The sequence below is a fragment of the Trichomonas vaginalis genome, chromosome I (assembly GCF_026262505.1).
Source record: "Trichomonas vaginalis G3 chromosome I, whole genome shotgun sequence".
Taxonomy (NCBI): domain Eukaryota; phylum Parabasalia; order Trichomonadida; family Trichomonadidae; genus Trichomonas; species Trichomonas vaginalis.
The window spans coordinates 9,855,700-9,873,809 of NC_067203.1; the positions used below are offsets into that span (position 1 = coordinate 9,855,700).

General features: G+C 31.5%; 8 protein-coding genes and 1 non-coding gene across 9 annotated transcripts, besides 1 other annotated feature; 4 read left to right on the forward strand and 5 right to left on the reverse strand.

Annotated features, from left to right (window-relative positions):
* Nucleotides 1–412: 412 nt before the first annotated feature.
* On the forward strand, nucleotides 413–4,602 carry TVAGG3_0960000 (cyclic nucleotide phosphodiesterase family; the record flags this gene model as incomplete). The annotated part of the gene is made up of 1 exon (XM_001319659.1): nucleotides 540–4,544. One exon carries the CDS (start codon nucleotides 540–542, stop codon nucleotides 4,542–4,544), a length of 4,005 nt encoding a protein of 1,334 aa, XP_001319694.1.
* Nucleotides 4,603–5,769: 1,167 nt separating this feature from the next.
* Nucleotides 5,770–6,863: a mobile genetic element.
* Nucleotides 6,864–8,289: 1,426 nt separating this feature from the next.
* Nucleotides 8,290–9,486, forward strand: TVAGG3_0960020 (protein serine/threonine kinase protein; the record flags this gene model as incomplete). The annotated part of the gene is made up of 1 exon (XM_001319658.2): nucleotides 8,290–9,486. One exon carries the CDS (start codon nucleotides 8,290–8,292, stop codon nucleotides 9,484–9,486), a length of 1,197 nt encoding a protein of 398 aa, XP_001319693.1.
* Nucleotides 9,487–9,812: 326 nt separating this feature from the next.
* TVAGG3_0960030 lies at nucleotides 9,813–9,892 on the reverse strand. Its single transcript has one exon. It is a non-coding gene; the product is annotated as a tRNA-Leu (tRNA).
* Nucleotides 9,893–10,128: 236 nt separating this feature from the next.
* Nucleotides 10,129–11,250, reverse strand: TVAGG3_0960040 (sialidase 1 (lysosomal sialidase) family; the record flags this gene model as incomplete). The annotated part of the gene is made up of 1 exon (XM_001319657.1): nucleotides 10,186–11,235. One exon carries the CDS (start codon nucleotides 11,233–11,235, stop codon nucleotides 10,186–10,188), a length of 1,050 nt encoding a protein of 349 aa, XP_001319692.1.
* Nucleotides 11,251–11,625: 375 nt separating this feature from the next.
* Nucleotides 11,626–12,587, forward strand: TVAGG3_0960050 (protein kinase regulator protein; the record flags this gene model as incomplete). Its single annotated transcript, XM_001319656.1, has 1 exon — nucleotides 11,876–12,568. One exon carries the CDS (start codon nucleotides 11,876–11,878, stop codon nucleotides 12,566–12,568), a length of 693 nt encoding a protein of 230 aa, XP_001319691.1.
* Nucleotides 12,588–12,831: 244 nt separating this feature from the next.
* On the forward strand, nucleotides 12,832–13,582 carry TVAGG3_0960060 (uncharacterized protein; the record flags this gene model as incomplete). Its single annotated transcript, XM_001319655.1, has 1 exon — nucleotides 12,848–13,543. The coding sequence occupies one exon, from the start codon at nucleotides 12,848–12,850 to the stop codon at nucleotides 13,541–13,543; it is 696 nt and encodes a 231-aa protein (XP_001319690.1).
* Nucleotides 13,583–13,677: 95 nt separating this feature from the next.
* Nucleotides 13,678–14,221, reverse strand: TVAGG3_0960070 (uncharacterized protein; the record flags this gene model as incomplete). Its single annotated transcript, XM_001319654.1, has 1 exon — nucleotides 13,742–14,221. One exon carries the CDS (start codon nucleotides 14,219–14,221, stop codon nucleotides 13,742–13,744), a length of 480 nt encoding a protein of 159 aa, XP_001319689.1.
* Nucleotides 14,222–16,465: 2,244 nt separating this feature from the next.
* Nucleotides 16,466–16,879, reverse strand: TVAGG3_0960090 (BTB and C-terminal Kelch family; the record flags this gene model as incomplete). The annotated part of the gene is made up of 1 exon (XM_001319653.1): nucleotides 16,466–16,879. One exon carries the CDS (start codon nucleotides 16,877–16,879, stop codon nucleotides 16,466–16,468), a length of 414 nt encoding a protein of 137 aa, XP_001319688.1.
* Nucleotides 16,880–16,906: 27 nt separating this feature from the next.
* TVAGG3_0960080 (spectrin binding) lies at nucleotides 16,907–17,815 on the reverse strand (the record flags this gene model as incomplete). The annotated part of the gene is made up of 1 exon (XM_001319652.1): nucleotides 16,907–17,815. The coding sequence occupies one exon, from the start codon at nucleotides 17,813–17,815 to the stop codon at nucleotides 16,907–16,909; it is 909 nt and encodes a 302-aa protein (XP_001319687.1).
* Between the last annotated feature and the right edge of the window lie 295 nt (nucleotides 17,816–18,110).

Here is an 18,110-nt window from a genome sequence, read left to right on the forward strand (position 1 = left end):
GGTAATACGCTTTCATTAACTTATTATCATAATTATTGATATTATTTAAAAATTTATTGTTAAATCTGCACTTCTAAGATTTATATTTGTGTAGATGAAACTCTTAGTAATAAATTAACTACATTGCTTATAATACTTTTCAAAATTACTCCACACATTTTGATATTGTTTTGAATTTGTATATATACGATATAAATGCTCCTCAAGTAATTAATTTTTTCTAACTTTATACAATAATAAATACAAGGTAAATCATACTTGAGAATTATAAACTCATTAAGTTTAATTCAACATATCTCTATTCTATCTCAAAAATATAGACTGGTCTATATTGTAATTGTCATATACAATGGATGATAGATATATGGTTGACGTATAAATGCTTATCATTCCTTTTTTCGATGTATCGATATTTTTTTGATGTGATTATATAGCTTTTTCTTCAAGTATTTTTCAATTTCATTGTTACCAAAACCTGAATTACATTGCCAAATCAAAAAATTTTCATACGCGTGTAAATTTTTCTCGTTTTTTTTACAATGACTTTGAGGCGTTCTACGATCTTGGCGATCGAGCCTCGCCTGAAAGACATTATCAAAAACTTAGACAGTAGGAACAATATTAAGTCTAAGAAGAATATAGGACGGCAGATTGTAGCTCCAATGAAGCAAGTGAAAAGTCCTAATCAACAAAAAATTCCTCATCAAGGAAAAATTAACTTCAGTATTTCACAAGTTTATCAACACATCGATGAGCCTTTACCATCGCTATCATTTGACGAGATGTTTGACGAAATTGCTCAATCACTTCTCGAGCAACCTGATAATATTGCTCTTGAATCTGGTTTTAGAAGGCTTTTCAAAACAAAAATAGCAATTGTTTGGAAATATGAAACCGAAAAGAACATATTTTACGCTCCATCTTACAGAAAAAGTGTAATTGCAGGGACAGGAATTATGGGCGAAGTTTTTCGAGTTGGCTCATATATCACAGCTCCTGTCCAATGTGAACATGAAAAATTTAATAGTGCAAATGATGGAGCACTTGTCAGTCCACAAAATAACATATTGGTTTTTCCTATTGACGGCGACAATGGTACGATTGCATATGTAGCACAAATATCACTTGGATTGAATTCCCAGAGTCCATTTACTGACTATGAATTCAAAACAGCAACAAAATTAATCGAAAAATTCAAAATTTACGGTTCAACTTTATTTAACAGATTTAACACGCAAAATATATCAGATTCACTTAAAATATCACAACGATCTGCAGAAGTTGTCTGTGAAACTTTTGCAAAATATTTTCAATGCGGATATGTGTTTTTCATTGTTTACAGACCGAAAACCCAGCAATACTTACGCATTACAAAAGATTCCGATGCCGAAAACAAGGATTTCCTTCAAGAAGGGAAACTTGGATTTTCATCCGATTCTTTTGTGTACCTTACGGCAATAAATGTACCAGATGTAACACAAGCAGCGAACTACTTACCAGAAATAGATGGTGTCGACCAAGTTGCAGCCCTTTCGATGCCATTTGTCGATGAAAATGAATGTACTTGGGTCTGCATTTTGAAATCTCCAAAGGGAAAGCCCACATTTTCAGCACTCGATGAAAATAAGCTCCAAGTAACGATACCGTTCGCATGTAGAGCTCTTTCATTCCTTTTCTTGCCGAAATCATTGGATGAAGAAATAGATCAATTTGAGACAAGACTGAAAAGTTTACTCGAAGTTGCCGAAATTCTGTCAGGAGTTCTCGATATCGATACCCTTCTCCCGACAATTATGAACCACGCGACAAAATTATTGTCATGTGAGCGTTGTTCTCTTTTCCTGGTCGATGCCGCACATAACGAGCTCGTCACCAGGTTCCACGGTGGCCTTTCCAACGCAATTCGTGTGAAAATTGGCCGTGGTATCGTAGGAAGCTGCGCTCAATCAGGAGATATCGTAAATATTAAGGACGCTTATGCAGATTCAAGGTTCGATAGGAGTGTAGATCTTGCCACAGGCTTTACTACGCGTTCACTTCTCTGTATTCCCATTGAAAATAACAGAGGTGAAATTACGGGTGTTACAGAAATGATTAACAAGCTTAATGATGGCTTATTCGACGACGATGATATCAAAATGTTACTTGCTTTCAACGTTTTCTGTGGAATTTCTATTGATAATGCAAGATTGTACAAAGCAAGTCTTGATTTAACAAGACAGCTTCGATCGTTCATCGAAATGACTGCTTCTCTCAATACTACTGCAAACTCTCTCAACAAAATCCTTGAAGAAATTCTTCAAAACATCAAGGAAATTGTAAATGCTTCGAGAGTGACACTTTTTTTGATCGACGAAGTAGACAATTCACTGAAAGAAGAAATGAATATTGGCGAACAACAGAAATACGGAACAATGTTCGCTAATGAAACTATTCAGAACCGTAAATTTATGTTATTTGATCATAAAGAAGTTTTAGGTCATACACAGACACAACAACTAAACGCAGCTATTGAAAAGATCCTTGCTGCAGGTTTAGATGCTGATCTGCTTGTATTTGGTGAAGATGAAGGAGAATATGCTGAAGAAGAAGAATTTTACGCTGAAGATGAAATGGCAAACAATATAAGTATAGACCAAAACTTGCAAATGAACCTTCATGGAATGACTCCTCATGAACAGTATCAATTTGCACAAAATAATCCGGATATAAATGATGGCGGTTTTCATCCATTTGGTGGAATAGGAGTACCAAAATCCGAATCAGGCCACTTTAACTTCAGTCCAAACGCGCTTCTCAAGGCGGATGATGAAGAAGAGGAACAAAATCAAAAAGATGATCAGCAGAATCAACAAGAAAATGTACCAGTCAACCAATTCGGCGTTCCTTACATCCAAAGTACACATTCTAACCTCGGTTTGATTGATCAAAACGCACTTGGAAACCAAATGATGTTAGTTACAAGCGATGATGAAGAATCAAGTCAAGAACAAGAGCAACCACCAAGAAAAGATTCACCACGCCATGTTGCCTTCCCAGATAACCCTCCAGAAGGCGAAGTTCCATTTGCTCATGGTTCTCCATTCGCCGAAAAAAGTGACAATGGGAATTCCCCGGACGATAAAAAATCTCCTCCACCAGGAAGTCCTGCTCCAAAGGCAAATCCACAGTTCAATGGACCAGAACCATTCAGTGATGGACAAAGTCCATTCAGCAATGCTCTCGACAATGGCGCAAACTCTTTCAATGATGACAAGAGCTCATTTAGCGATGAAAAGAATGAGAACAAAGAGTCCCAAGGCGGCGTTGTTGAAGATGACGAAGAAGAAGACAAAGAAGGCTCCAACGAAGTTATTTGTTGTTTACCACTTATGTCCAGTGAAGCAGCAACTCTTGGTGTCATCGAAATCTCCTGCAATTGGAAGATTCTTTCCGAAGATGTCAAATTACTCGAGTGTTTCTCAGTTTTCGCATCAGTTTCCATCGAAATATTCCGCATGAAAGAAGTTGCAACTCTCGGAGAAGCAGCCAGTGAAATGAAGTCTTGGATTGCGGACAACGAGCTCCAATTAACATCCAAGATCCCCAACAAACTTACCATCAACATGTCTAAGTTATCCAGCGTTTTGATGGTCAAGTTCAACGCTCCTGATTGGGATGGAATTGGTTTAATCAAAGTTGTCTATGCAATTTTCGACATTTTTGACATCAACCAAACTTTCGGAGTAACTAACGAAAGACTATTTAGATTCCTTTCCGAGATACGCGATAACTACAAGAAAGTTCCTTACCACAATTGGAGACACGCCGTTGATGTCATGCAGTTTGTTGCTTATCAGATTTTGGTTTCTGGATGCAACACAATTTTGTCGAAATTTGAGATTTTCGCGATTTTAGTCGCGTGTTTGTGCCATGATGTTGGACATGATGGCTTCACGAATGCCTTCAATGAGAAAGCAGAGACTCCTTTAGGTTTGTTGTTCAAGAACCAGTCTGTCATGGAAACACATCATTGCTCAGTTTCGATTGGAATTTTGTCGAAAGAAGAATGCAACATTTTCTCGAAATTGCAGCCGAATGAATACAAAAACATGTGGATACTTATCATCAGATTGATATTGGCTACAGATATGGCGAAACACTTCGACATTCTTAAGGATATCAATCAGAGAGTTGACAACGGAGAATTCGATCTCCAAAAGAATGAAAATGATAGATATTCGTTCTTGGAAATTCTCATCAAATGTGGTGATGTATCAAATGTTTCTAGACCATTCGAGTTGGCCAATAAATGGTGTGATGTTCTCTGTGAAGAATTCTTTAGACAGGGTGATTTGGAGCAGGCTTCTGGCATGGAATACACATCTCCTTTGAATGATAGAGCACATTTGGATAAACCAAAGTCACAGATTGGTTTTTACACGGCTGTTTGCTTGCCTTTGTTCCAGACGGCTGCAAAGATCATGCCGAAATTGCAGTGTAATGTTGACCAAGTACAGAGTAACTTAGCACAATGGAAAGCTGAAATAGAAGCAAAACAATAATAATTTTTTTTATTTTATTTATTTTATTATGGAAGATAAAGTTATGTTTGTTATTTGTTGTTATATGAAAATAAGTGTATTTTTTTTATATGATCTATATGAATGAGAATATATATATTTATAGATATTTGCATGTAGTTATTTACTTTTAATGCCATTTCTGAAATTAAAAATAAATTTCGGTTGCAAGCTTAATTAATTTGTGTTTTGATTAGAGGATTGATGATGTTTAGCAATATTTTATATAAGTGTAAAAGTTATTTAGACCAGAAATTGAAGTATGTTAAAAAAGGAATACCAAATAAAATAATAAAATAATAAACGACTAAAAAAAAAGGAAAAATGCTCATCAACAATAAATCAATAAAAATTGAATGATAGATATGTGTTTCAATGTTGAAACTGTGATAGGTATATTTAGGATATGAAGCCCGCTTTCTGATCTATTTGTAATCAATCAAATTTCATAAATGTACTCTGTTATTCTATTTTGTCAATAATTGCAGGGTCTAACCAGTTATCCACTTAATATATGATATATTTATTAAAGGAAAAATTGATAGGTGAACCCATGTTAAGTCTTTTTGTTAGACAAAAACACAATATAATCATATGAATATCTAATTTTTAATTTCAGATGGTATTTTTGAATTTATGATCAATAAACAAAACACAAAAGGAAAACAAATTGAATTTCAACATAAAAATAGAAATTAAGATAAATATACAACTAAAATTGATATCAAGTGGAAAAATGTGAAATCGGATTAGCTGATAATCTTTCTTTTGCTATTATATCATAGAAATGTAAAATAGGAGGAGAAATAAAAGGAAAATATTTCTTATTGTATTGACGAACAGATTAAAAATTGCGTTATCAATCGATTTTTCCAAGTTTTTTATGATCACGTACTCAACACAAGATTAATCCTTAAACGCTGCCTGATTTCTCAATGAAAGTATTTTGAGAATTACGAAATCGTCGCATTCAGAAAAATTGAGCAAATAAGACATTGAATTTTTTTAACCTCCTGAGGAAATTTTTACATTTTTACTTTCACAAAATGCGATCATTGATATTAATAATTTATAAATTCAATAGTCGGTTATTAAGAAGTGGCACTCTCAAGAAATACGAATATGTAATAGCTTTCTTGATATTTTTTTTTATCTAATTTGTAAAAATTGAATGAACTGTCAGACATATTATTTTCATTTTTTTAAGGGTCCACTGTAAGGCCAAATAAGGCCTATCGTCATCCCAAAAATATTGCTCAAGATGGTGTTTTACTAAGGCCCAAAACTTAAAAAAACACAAAAAAATTAACTCTACTCTTTTGAGATCCCTATCAGATGTGCATCAATTTGATGCAGTATCGCAATTCGAATCCGATTTTTTAATGTAGATGTACTCTAACATTCTTGAAAAAATGCAAAACAATATTAATTAAGCTTTTCATTTCTGTATCATACACGAAACAAAATCATTCATTATACTAAAATTTATCAAAGTTTGAATAATGAAAAAAATAATATCTAAATTTTTACATTGAGTCGTCTATTGATATGGTTAATATTAAATCGTGCAAAAATGGGTATTGGCCAGAATAATACCCACTAAAATACACCTTTTTTTTTAATTTTTTCAATTTGTTATGGTATATCTTTATGATAATCAATAAAATGCTTATTTTTCATAAGTAAATACATACTTTATGCTTAAACACAAAAAATAACACCAAAATTTTTGACCAACATATCTAAACTAAGGATAATGTTTTGAATATATAAACAATAATACTTTGTCTAGAAAATTAAATTTGTGCTATCCAATTGTCAATTCTTTGAATTTTTTTTAAAATGCAAGGTATTCCGGCATTAGCCTCAATAAATATAAACTACATGCATCATAATATTAGTTTGTAATGGCATTAAAGCGAAATTCTTAATTTCTTCTCAATTAAATTCCTAGAAAAACATCGGAATTAATGATTGGAAATAGGTCAAAAAAATTCCTAATATAAAACTTATACTTAAAATTAAATCAAAATTCGAAAATATCTATTTTTCAAAACATGCATCCAAAAGCGAAAAAATTCGAAAAAATCTTGTTCTTATAAAACTCGCTGATTTTGCAATTTTTATGCGATTTGAAGTGATAGAATATATTATCATCTTATTAAAGCATATACTTCATTGTTACATTTACAAAATATTAATCAGAACACTAGGGAAAGTGGATTTTCGAAAAAAGACGATAACGATTATTTGCAAATCGCCTCTCAATTTTGAGAGACTTTCAATTTTTACAGTGGACCCTTAAACTTATCTTTGAACTATTGATAGTTTTTGTTAATGCAAATAGTCTATATAGTTTCAAGCGAGCGATCACCAAACATTTGACTATGAATACTACACCAAGTTAAAAAAATAATTTTTCGAAGTTCTCCAAGAGACCATAAAAAATAATAAATTGCCTTATTTCATATATACACAAAGGTTTTTCTCTATTTGGCTGGTTTCGATAAATTATGATTTTCAGAGAAGTCATTGTTTTGAGACCTGTGTAATAATTTTTATTAGAATTTCACCTTTTGCAATTCCAGAAAATGATTCCGAAATTATTACATTTACCAGATTTGAAGTAAAGTACTCACAAAATCTAGATTGAGAGGCGGTCAATGACTTTTGAGAGGAAATTAACGCATGGAATTTAATATTATTTAGGTTGATATTCTTGCTTATTATTTCAGCAAAAAATCTTAAAAATTTCAATATGAAAATTGAAAGCAATTCAAAAAATTGCTCACATGTAAATTTTAATATCCTATGCATAATTTCATATTTTGAACATTTTTTATTTTTGTTTAAAACTTAAAATTTTGCGAATTTAATATAATTTATAAAATATAATACGTATATATATTTAAAATACACTAAATTTAATTGTTAATTGACGTTTTTGGGAATGAATTTTATCAAAACATGCCTGAATCCGAAAATTTGAAAGAACGAATTACACAATCATATATGTAGAATTCAAAATACAAACTTAAAGATTGTATACGTTTAAAATTATTCAGATTGTGTTTGATTTCCACTCATTCTGTTTCTTTTGAACTCTAACACTAACATTTCATGATGATTACATGATCCATTTATACATGGTTGAATTGTTCCAGATTCTACCAGAAAATCAATCCAAATTTCTCAATGCATTCATGTTGATTGGACAAAATTTAAAATTTATCAGCCTGTTTCCAGAGAAACTCATATATTCCCTAATGAAATGTAATTTTTGCTACATTTATTTCAATCAAATTTCAAAAAATTGACTGCAGAGCTTGAAAAGGTGATGAATCATGTTGTTATTAGATGTACATATTAGATTTACTATTTCCAAAAAAATGCTCAAATTTGAATAGTTTTTAGAAAATTTGGAATTACACTCCTTACATTATATATAATTAAATGTTTAAATTTTATTTATTTTTCCCTTTTAATTTTATAACGTGCTCTATCAAAACTAACCTCTCAATTGAAGGCCACAAAATCTAAGTAGTGAGGGTACACAAATTTTGTATGGAGTACGGTTCAATTTTTGAGAGCCTCACTACTTAGATTTTGTGACTACCTTAGAGCTAGTTCCAAATTTCTGAACAAAAAAATGGTTGTTCTGAAATGTTGAACGTGCTTTGAATTTATAAATCGTCACTTCCTTCTAAACTCCTTTCATCCTAAAAATATGTCTTTAGATCAGCTAACTCCGCATGCCAAGGTAGGCAAATTCATTTTAGAAGCCCAACTCATGAAAAATGAAAGGTTTGTTTTATGGGGAGCCCATCATTCTGTAACTTCACAAGAAGTTTCAATAAAAGTCTATTCGAAAAAGTTTTTAGCTATTGATAATAACAAAGAATACTTCGAAAACGACCTTTATTGCCTCAAGACATTTTTCCATCCTTTTATAGCTAAATACATCACAAAACTCGAAGATAGCAAGTTTGTATATATTGTTCTCGAGCCTATGCGAGGTGGAACATTTAAAGAGCTCTTAGAAGCCAAGACAAGATGGAATGAAGCCCAAGCTCGTCCCTATTTCGCACAGTTATACTTTATCATCGAATACATGCAAACACAAATGAATATGATCCATGGAAACCTGTGTTTGGACATTCTTATGGTCGATGAAAATAATGTTATCAGATGCGTTGATTTCTGGGGAACCCAACCCAATTCAGGCAGTGCTGCTTGTGGTACACAACTTTTTGCTCCTCTACCTTTCCAGCCACCTGAATATCTTGTTGCTAATTCTTATTCTGCCGCCGCAGATTTCTGGGACCTCGGAATCTTTTTGTATTACTGCGTCGTTGGCGGCTCACCATTCCCGATGGATAACAAGGAAACTATTACTGGTATGATTGTTGCTTATCCAAACTTCTTAAGTCAATCAATCATTGACTTATTCAAGAAGTTAATTACGGCTAGCCCAGCTCATCGATACAATACTAGAGATATAAAAGAGCATCCATGGTTCGCAAAAACCCTTTATCAGCTTTTGGTTCCATTCTTAGCTCAAAATGATCAATTTTCAAATGAGGTTTTCGATAGCATTAAGGCATTTGCAAACGAAGAACAAATACAGAACGAATTACTCAGCAACCAAGAAACAGACGGCGTAATTATTTACAATATTGCAAAATCGGTCTACAACGCTAACCAAGTGTTCAAGGCGATATCTCATATTTCATTCAGCCCTGGCGACGGCCGTAAGGTCAGCCTCGACTCTGATCACTCTCTTACAAAATCAGGTTCATTATCTTCGTTCGGCTCAAAGGAACAGGTGAAAGTAAAGCCAGTGGCTTTACAGCTGTCACGACCTGTTCCTATCGCTTCTAGAAGAGGCTCAAAAGTTCTTCCAAATTTACCGAAAATCCAGTAGACATTCATCTATTTCATAAAATATAAAAACGTGTGTACCTACTAATTTAACTTTACGTATTTTTGATTTCCTATTTCACTCCGTCTCTTTGAGATATTTTTCTTTGAACTTTTGCTATTAGTTGACAATGAGGAAGTGAGCCATAAAATATCTTTCATGAAGAAAAATTTGAAGATATTATCAAAACCACTATAAATTTAATAATTTTATAACATCATTTGCTGAAATTCAATTTCAGTCATTTTTCTTCCAGTAAAAGGATTTTCTAATCAGGTCTAAAGAAGCAAAAATGATTATGAAAAATTATGAAACAAAACAAGAAAAAATGGTCACTCTGGGGTTCGAACCCAGGCCCTCGCGGACCAGTGCCTTAAACTGGCGCCTTAGACCACTCGGCCAAATGACCTTCACATTTAAATCACAATATTAAAATATTTAATTTCATTTTCTAATTTCTGTTCTTCAATTTGCTCTGTTATTCTTATAAGAGACCGTACAACAACCTAAATGAACTGAAAAACATTTGTAATTTATTTCTACTGCATTTTATTAATTTGAATATTATTCCATCAGCTCTCACCATTTCTTAAATCCCTACCTGCCCTAAAATTTAAAAAATTCTATAATCGTATTCCATATATTTCATTTACCTCAGTTATTAATCAAATAATTAAGGATATATTATCTATTTACTAAAATTTATTGATTCAAAACCCAATTCATTGGTAAGTTTCTCACAGTGATGCCATTCTTTCCTGGATTCTCGTATAACATGACTACTTCATACTTTCTGTTTACAGTGATAGAAGAATATCCACCACCACCTGGCTGAACAACCTTTCCGCTTGAGAATGTCTTAGCATCATCAAGTGAGTACTTGATTGTCATGTTTGATCTACCACCAGCGTTATTTGCGTTGGAGAAGAAAACGATATTTGATTTTCCGTAATAATACTTCATGAAGCCAGCATCGCAGTTCGGGTCTACCAAATCAGGTCTATCTTCTTGTTTGACAAGTTTCTGATTTACTGGATCAATTTCAAAGAATCTGCGATGGTGGTCAAATGTACGGGCATTAAGAAGAATGTTTCCGTTTTCTAGAGGTATAAGAGTTGTTTCATCAGCAACTTGGCACCTGACATCGATTCTTGTCCAATTTCTTCCGCCATTCTTTGATTCAATGAGATAAACAGAATTTCCAGCAGAAACATCAACGAGAGCTTGATATAAGTAGCCAGTCTTTGCTTGGGCACCTTTGCCAGATGTTATGAACTTGAAATGATTCTGGGAATCTGGTGGAGCAATTTGATCTGTGATATCGATAGGTTCGCCCCATGTTTCACCATTATCTGATGATATCTTGACGTGCTGCTTATAAATTCCTTTTTCTGTATTGTAATTCCAAAAATTGTACAACACAACAATTTCACCAGTTTGTGTATTGAGAATAGATGAAGAATCTGAAGAGGAGAGATTATCACCATAATCAGCAACCATTCTTTCATCACTCCATGTGACACCATCATCGTAACTGTGTCTTGCTGCAATTTTGATTTTATTGTCATAGTTAAGATCTCCACAGCTACCTGGTCTGAGATCAATGAAGGCAATCACTGTTCCATTTTTCGCAGTAACCAAAGATGGAATTCGATAGCATCCACCACCCTTGATAGATGCACTGTTAAATATCAGATATTCTTCACTTGGTTCTGGACCAACAGCTGATGCTAAGTTCAGAAACAAAAACATTTTTTTTGATTTCAAAATTCTCTTCAGAAAAAATTGAATACTATCGAAAATATTTATGCCAGATAATGTTTTTGTTGATATTTGCTGTTTTCATCATTCAAGCCTGATCTATTAGGAATTCACCCAAAATGCTATTTACCTTAAAACAATGAAAGTAGAACCTTGAATGAGGGAAGCTAGTGCTTTGCTAATTCTAATGTCTCATGAAAGGTATCTTAAATTTAATCAGTATTTTATCGATTTTACACTGGTTTCATTGATCGATTCCTGTGAAGTGGGTTAAAGATATATTTATAATTATTTTGGATACTACTATAGCTATATAAATTAATCCATTCAAAATATGGCCATTTTGCCATTATTTTTTTCAAGATTTTGGAATGCGGAATATTTCTGTTCAATAGAAGGATGATTTTAAAGATATTTCCAATATAGTACTCATGGGTATGCAAATACACTTTCCAGAAAGGTATGTACCATAATTTTCAAGAAATGCTAAGAATCACCACAAGAGTAGCACGTAGATTTGATTTTCTATGTGAAATCAACATAAATTTTCTTAATATTTAGTAATATCCTAGTTATGGTCAATGTTCTTTCATAAGGAAATACTGGATAAAAAAAATCAAAATAAAAAAAAATGTTTCTTTTTGATGGAGCCATTACTAAACCTCCAAAACAAAAGCCAGTAATGACTTCAATCAACGACGAATCAGATATGTCTTCATGTGAATGGATAAACGAGTTCATTGCGCAATCAGATTGGATTACATACGTAGATGAAGCATATTTAAATGATAATTTTAACTTATATGGATTAAATTCAATAATAGAAGGATATTCAGAAGTTGTTAAATTCTTACGAGGCCAATTTTATGAACTTCCTCCCGGAATGACTACAAAACAGCTCTTAAAGGAAGCAGAGAAACTCTACACATTAATTCATGCTCGATTTTTACTTACATACGCTGGTGTTAAAAAAGTGAAAAAGAAATATGAAAGTGGAATCTTTGGTCAATGTCCAAGAGTAGCATGCAACCATCATAATTTACTTCCAATAGGAATGACCCCCTCGTATGGTGAAGAAAAAGTTAAAGTTTATTGCCCCTGCTGCCATGATATTTACAATACAAACCAACAGTTAGACGGAGCTTTATTCGGACCATATTTTCCACATTTTCTGCTGCAAGGCTCCCATGATAAGATCCAATTTGCAGAAGTTAAACAAAATCCACAAACGTACCTTGGTATTTCAATTGAACCCAAGGCAACTTTTGGTGGCTTCCAAAATCTTATTTTCAAAGATGATGACGAAGATTTCGTTGAAAAATAGATTATGTTTTTATAATAAAATTGTGTTGTTTATTGCTTTGTCTTTCATAATCGTTATAGCTATTTCAAATGAATACAACAATTATTATGCATTGCTTTCTATCTATTTCCAATTTTTTTTAATTTTCCAACCAAAAATTTAAAAACAGATATCATTTAACTAGTGTGAATCCACAACTACTATTTTGGAAGGATTTTCAGCTGATACTCATATTCCCCATGAGAATTCCAAAAAGTGACAGATTGTCGTATGCGTTTAAATTTCTAAAATTTTATAAAAATGAATAAAAAAGTCATTGAAGAAATGAAAATTAACGGAACAATGAACAAGCTTCGGGCTTTATTCCTTAAAGAAGTATGCGAGGAGGCAATTGAATCAAAAAATAAGAAATTAACAAATTTCAAAAATACAAATACTGAAGAAGCATATGAAATTGCAGCTGATTTGGTTATGCAATACCTATGCTCATTCGCTTTAAGTATGACATACGAAACAATTGAAGTAGAATCCAACAACACAATTCATTTCGATTCACGATCAAATAAAATAGATGAATTGGACTTCTCTGGAGATGAAGTTGCTGAAAATGCTCCAATACAAGCTCTTATGCATTTCATTCAGAATCGAAAACCAATCCAACCTCCAAAGCCAAAGGAGAAGAAGAAAACAAAACCAGAGAGTTCCAAATCTCAACCAAAGAATAATACAAAGGCAAAGCACGCTAAAGTACCTCAGCCCAAATTTTTGCCAAAGCCTCCACCTTTACAGAATCCTGTTCAAACGAAGAAACCTTCACGATTTACTGACGAATCAACTACAGAGGAAAGCATCAATTTTAGTGAGCAATTTCCTCAAAATGCGTTGAGGGATCCGAGACCAATTCCTGGCAATCTTAAACCAGGTGGTCCACCTCCTCATATGCGTAAGCACACGTCTTATTCAGAGGAAAGTTCTTTAGATTTATCTGGATATTAATTTAACATTTCCATTTCTTGATTCATGTTCTTTAATGCGTTAGACTACTCATTTTTGAGCTATTTTGTTTGTATTTCTAAATAAATAATTTGATAAAAATATTAAAATAAGATTAATGGTTTCAACTAATAGTAATTCTATACAAGTATTTAACATAACAACAAACTAATATATAATATCGGAAGACATCGAATAAAATTATTCTTCATAATCAAAATTATCATCGTATTCATCTGGAAATGGTTTGAAATATCTGTAATGTGCAGCCAATGCATCAAGCTCTTCATATTTTGACCAATATTCAGAAAGAAGCTTTGTAATTTGTTCTAAAGTACGCATTTCTTCAGCATTTCTGTTTGTTTCACAATCCTGATCAATTTGATATTTTTCTATTTCTTTTAATTGTCTAATAGATGTGCCGCGGTCTTCATTAGTGTTTTGTTTCGTTTTTTCTAAATCTGTTAATAATTTCTCGAATCTTTCGATATACAATTCAACTCTATTGAGTTCTTGTTCGGCTCTATCCAGAACAGAAGTTTTGATTTGTACTTTTTTTTCTAAAGTGCTTAGTTTCTTTTCAAATCTATCTGTAAATGATTGCATGGTTGCTCTTGTTTTCTCAATCTCATCAAGGTTGTTCCTCAGTGGCTTGAAGTTCACAGTTTGAGAAGAGCTCATAATATTAGCACTTTTTTTGCATTCCAGTCTCAATGGAAAGGACTCATCTGCGCTCTTTATTTGAATCAATTGATTCTTTTCCTAGTTTGTTTATGCTTAAGTACCCTTTGAATCTCAAACCAAATCAGCTTATGCAAAATATTTGATAATTTCATTGCTATCTTTAATGAAATTATATAAAATATTATCACAACCCCAACTTCAATGTATGAGACTCTACATTGACCAATCACTGAGCGTATTTTTTTCATATTTTTGATACTTTTTCATTAATATTGAACAAATTTTCTCACAATTTCAAAATAAAGGATGCTAAATGAGCAAATATCCCAAATATTATGAAAATTAATTCTCAAATAATTTGATGAATTTTCAATATTCGCATTTAATTGAAATTTTCTTGTACAATCTCATGTATTCATTTTAAAAGTGACATCTATTGATTGCATGGTAATGAACTATTGAAGTACCATAGCTTGTAGAATTTCACCTTAAATTATGCTAATATATTGAATTTAAGAAATGTTTACTGTCAATATGTTGATTTTATATATGTTCAAGATCAAAAGTGATTCAAAATGCTTGATGATGTCTCAATTGATCTAGAACAGGAAGATGAACGCGATGACGTTAGCTCATATATGTATTTTTCAACAAGCATTACTGCGTTTATTATCATGATTGCATTCATTTGCTTAGTTATGGTTTTTTGTAACAATCTGAAAAATTCGGATCAGCAAAAAAGTATTATAGTTCCATTTTCAAAGTCAAATGATAATAACGATGCATACATAAAACTAAATTTCACAAACTTACAAGATCAAACAGAATATTTATCGGTTTCATATCGCTTTATAAGGTATTACTCAGAAATTCCCACATCCTGCAATTTTTCAACTTATTCAACTGCATATTTCGTAAATAATCACGGAAAAACAGTCAAAAACATTTCAAATAACGGATTATCTTTTACAAAAGACTTTCATGCATATCAGACATTATCATCTAGTCAAAATTTTATTAACACGCCAATTTATACTTTTAATCAAATTAATATTGAATCATATTTTAATTATACTTTGAAAGATATTCGCGGAATACAGGTAACATATAGTTTTGGAGGTAAAAGCCAGATAAACGTTATTAGAATTACCGGAAATTTGCTCTCATTTACTGGATGGATGCTTTTCTTGTACCATTTCTATTATATTTGGCAAATGCATAGCTTTTCAGCCACTAATATATTTACGCTAGTGTTTTGCGCATCAATTACGTTCATTTCAAATCCATTATCAAAATTATTTTCAGACAGTCCATTTTTCATGAATTTGTTTGGTGTTTTGTTTTTAGTAATATATAGATTTTATACTCTCTCAGTAACAATTGATTTTTCTTTCCATTCCCACAAAAATAAGAATGATTTTGTGATATTGGCCGGAATTCTCTCATCTCTTGTAGGATTTTTAGATTTTGTATCAAGGTTCTCCAAGAAACATATTCATTTTATTCCAATTCTTAAAAAAATTTCCGAATTCAAAACATTTGATTTTATCGAAGTGTTTTTCATTATTATCTATTGCTCATGCTTTATAACTTTTGCATTTGTTGCTATTCTCAGATCTCCTGTTTATCAAACGCTTTCTTTATTCTTTATTTCAGGAATTATTGCCACACTTTATTCAAAGGTTTTCTTTGCATTTAATAAGAGATCATCAAATGCTCTAATTCCATCAATTATATACACATTGACTCATATTGTTAACGCTATTTTGCTTTTAATAATTCAAAAGCCTAGCTCCGAAACAGACTCGAAATATCATCATCCAGAAGTTTCTGGATACCAACATTTTTAATTTTGTTTGTTATTTATAATAAAGTGTTTTAATATTAGTTTTGAAATTCATTTTTTTTAAACTATAGGTTATAATTGACTAGATTGATATTGTTGATTCTACTGAATCATGGAGATGAAAAATGCACCAGATAGATTTGTTTATTCTTATCTATCTGGCGAGCGATTTTATAGTATTGCAATAGTCATAACATTTATTTTGATGAGAAAATTTAATGCAACTATGCCCACGGACATATCCTTAAACATACTATTGTTTAAAGTTAATATTCATTGACAATTAACGTCATTTGTTAGAAATTTGAATAAAAGTAAGCGGGCCGTTAATATTCATTCATTTTACAAGTAGTTTGTTTTATTTTACAAGCATCAGTGGAGTAAAAATATATTTATTACATTTTTGTTAATTCACCTTTGAAATCAAAAACTTTAATTTGTAAAAAGTTAGCATCGCTTGAATTCTTTCCTGTTTGAGTTAATTTGAAAGATACAAAATAGTCGTTTGTTTGAAGTGGAAATTCTTTGATTTCTCTTCGATTAAACGCATAATATTTATCATTATCTAATATCACAGTTGTTCCATTTTCTTTGATTCCTTCTAACTTCCATCTTCTCAAAAAATGAGAATCAGTTTCTACACGTGTTGATTGAAGAATGTAAGATATTGGTCTTAATTTATATCCTTTTAGATCAGCTCTTATCCATGAATTAGGAGAATCTGAAGTATAGAAATTAAAATTATTTCTATAAGAATTTATATTTGATAAACCAGTTCCACATCCAACAGATGAAGCTGTGAACTCCATTTTAATTATTTCAGAAGCTTTTGCAAATTAATAATTCCAAATTGAATTAGTTGACATCGAAATTTTATTTTTAATTAAAGGCTTTTCAAACGATGCATTATATTGATTTGATATTGCAAATATATTTTTAATTAAATGTTTTTCGAATGATGAAATAGGTTGATTTGAGATTTCAATCTTTTCTCTTATATTTGAATGATAATTCTTTAATGTTTCGTTATATATCGCAAGAAGAACTGATTCAAATGAATGTTCAATAGAAAAGTTATATATTTCGTCATATATATCACGTGAACAAAATGATAATTTGATATATCTAAACAAATCAAATAATGAATTGTTTCTCTTGCAGATTTCTAAAAGTAATAAAGATAACTTATCTTCGTTTTCGATCTTTAATTGTTTCGATTTCAATATTCTTTCACAAAATTCATAATCGTTTTTAGCAAAATATTCAATGATATCATTGCAATCTAAACAATATAAATGGGATGAGATGAATTCTATGCATTCGTTTTCTGTTGCTTTATCATTTTCTAAAACTGAAATTTCATATTTCTTAAAAACGTTTTCTAATGTAATAGATTTATCTAATTTAACATAATCGCTATAAACTTGTATCAATATTTGATTTTTGAAATGCTTTCCGATTTCAAATATATCATGAAAATGATCTTCATCTTCTTGAAATTCGAGTTTTCCTGTTTCTAAAAACTTTGAAACTATGTCAATTGAATCTTCACATCTTAAAATTAGATTTGTTTCATATGAAATCATTATTTTATTAATAATGCATTTTTCTTTAATTAAATCTGAAAAACAGACAGCTGAAGACTTCTTTGTTTTGATTGTTCGGCCATTTATCATTATATTTAGTGGTCCACATTCTGTAAGAATGCCGACACGTGTCAGTTCATTACACAATTTCAGAACCATGAAAATGAAGTGACATAAAAATCCACCATTTCTTTTTTGGAATAGATTTGTTTCTTATATCATAAATATATGTACCGCTATAAATGAAGGTATTAATACGATCTGGTTTCTTTTCTGATTTTTCATTTTTCGATTTTTTGCTCAGATTCTTTGAAGGTAGCATTGCGCGTCGCCTTATAAAGCTATAAACATTGATACGATAACTCTTAGAATGTATACATATAGATTGTCTCTATTTTGGAAGTGGAAGTTTATTACAACAAAAAAGTGACTTTTGTAAATTGAATATAAAAAT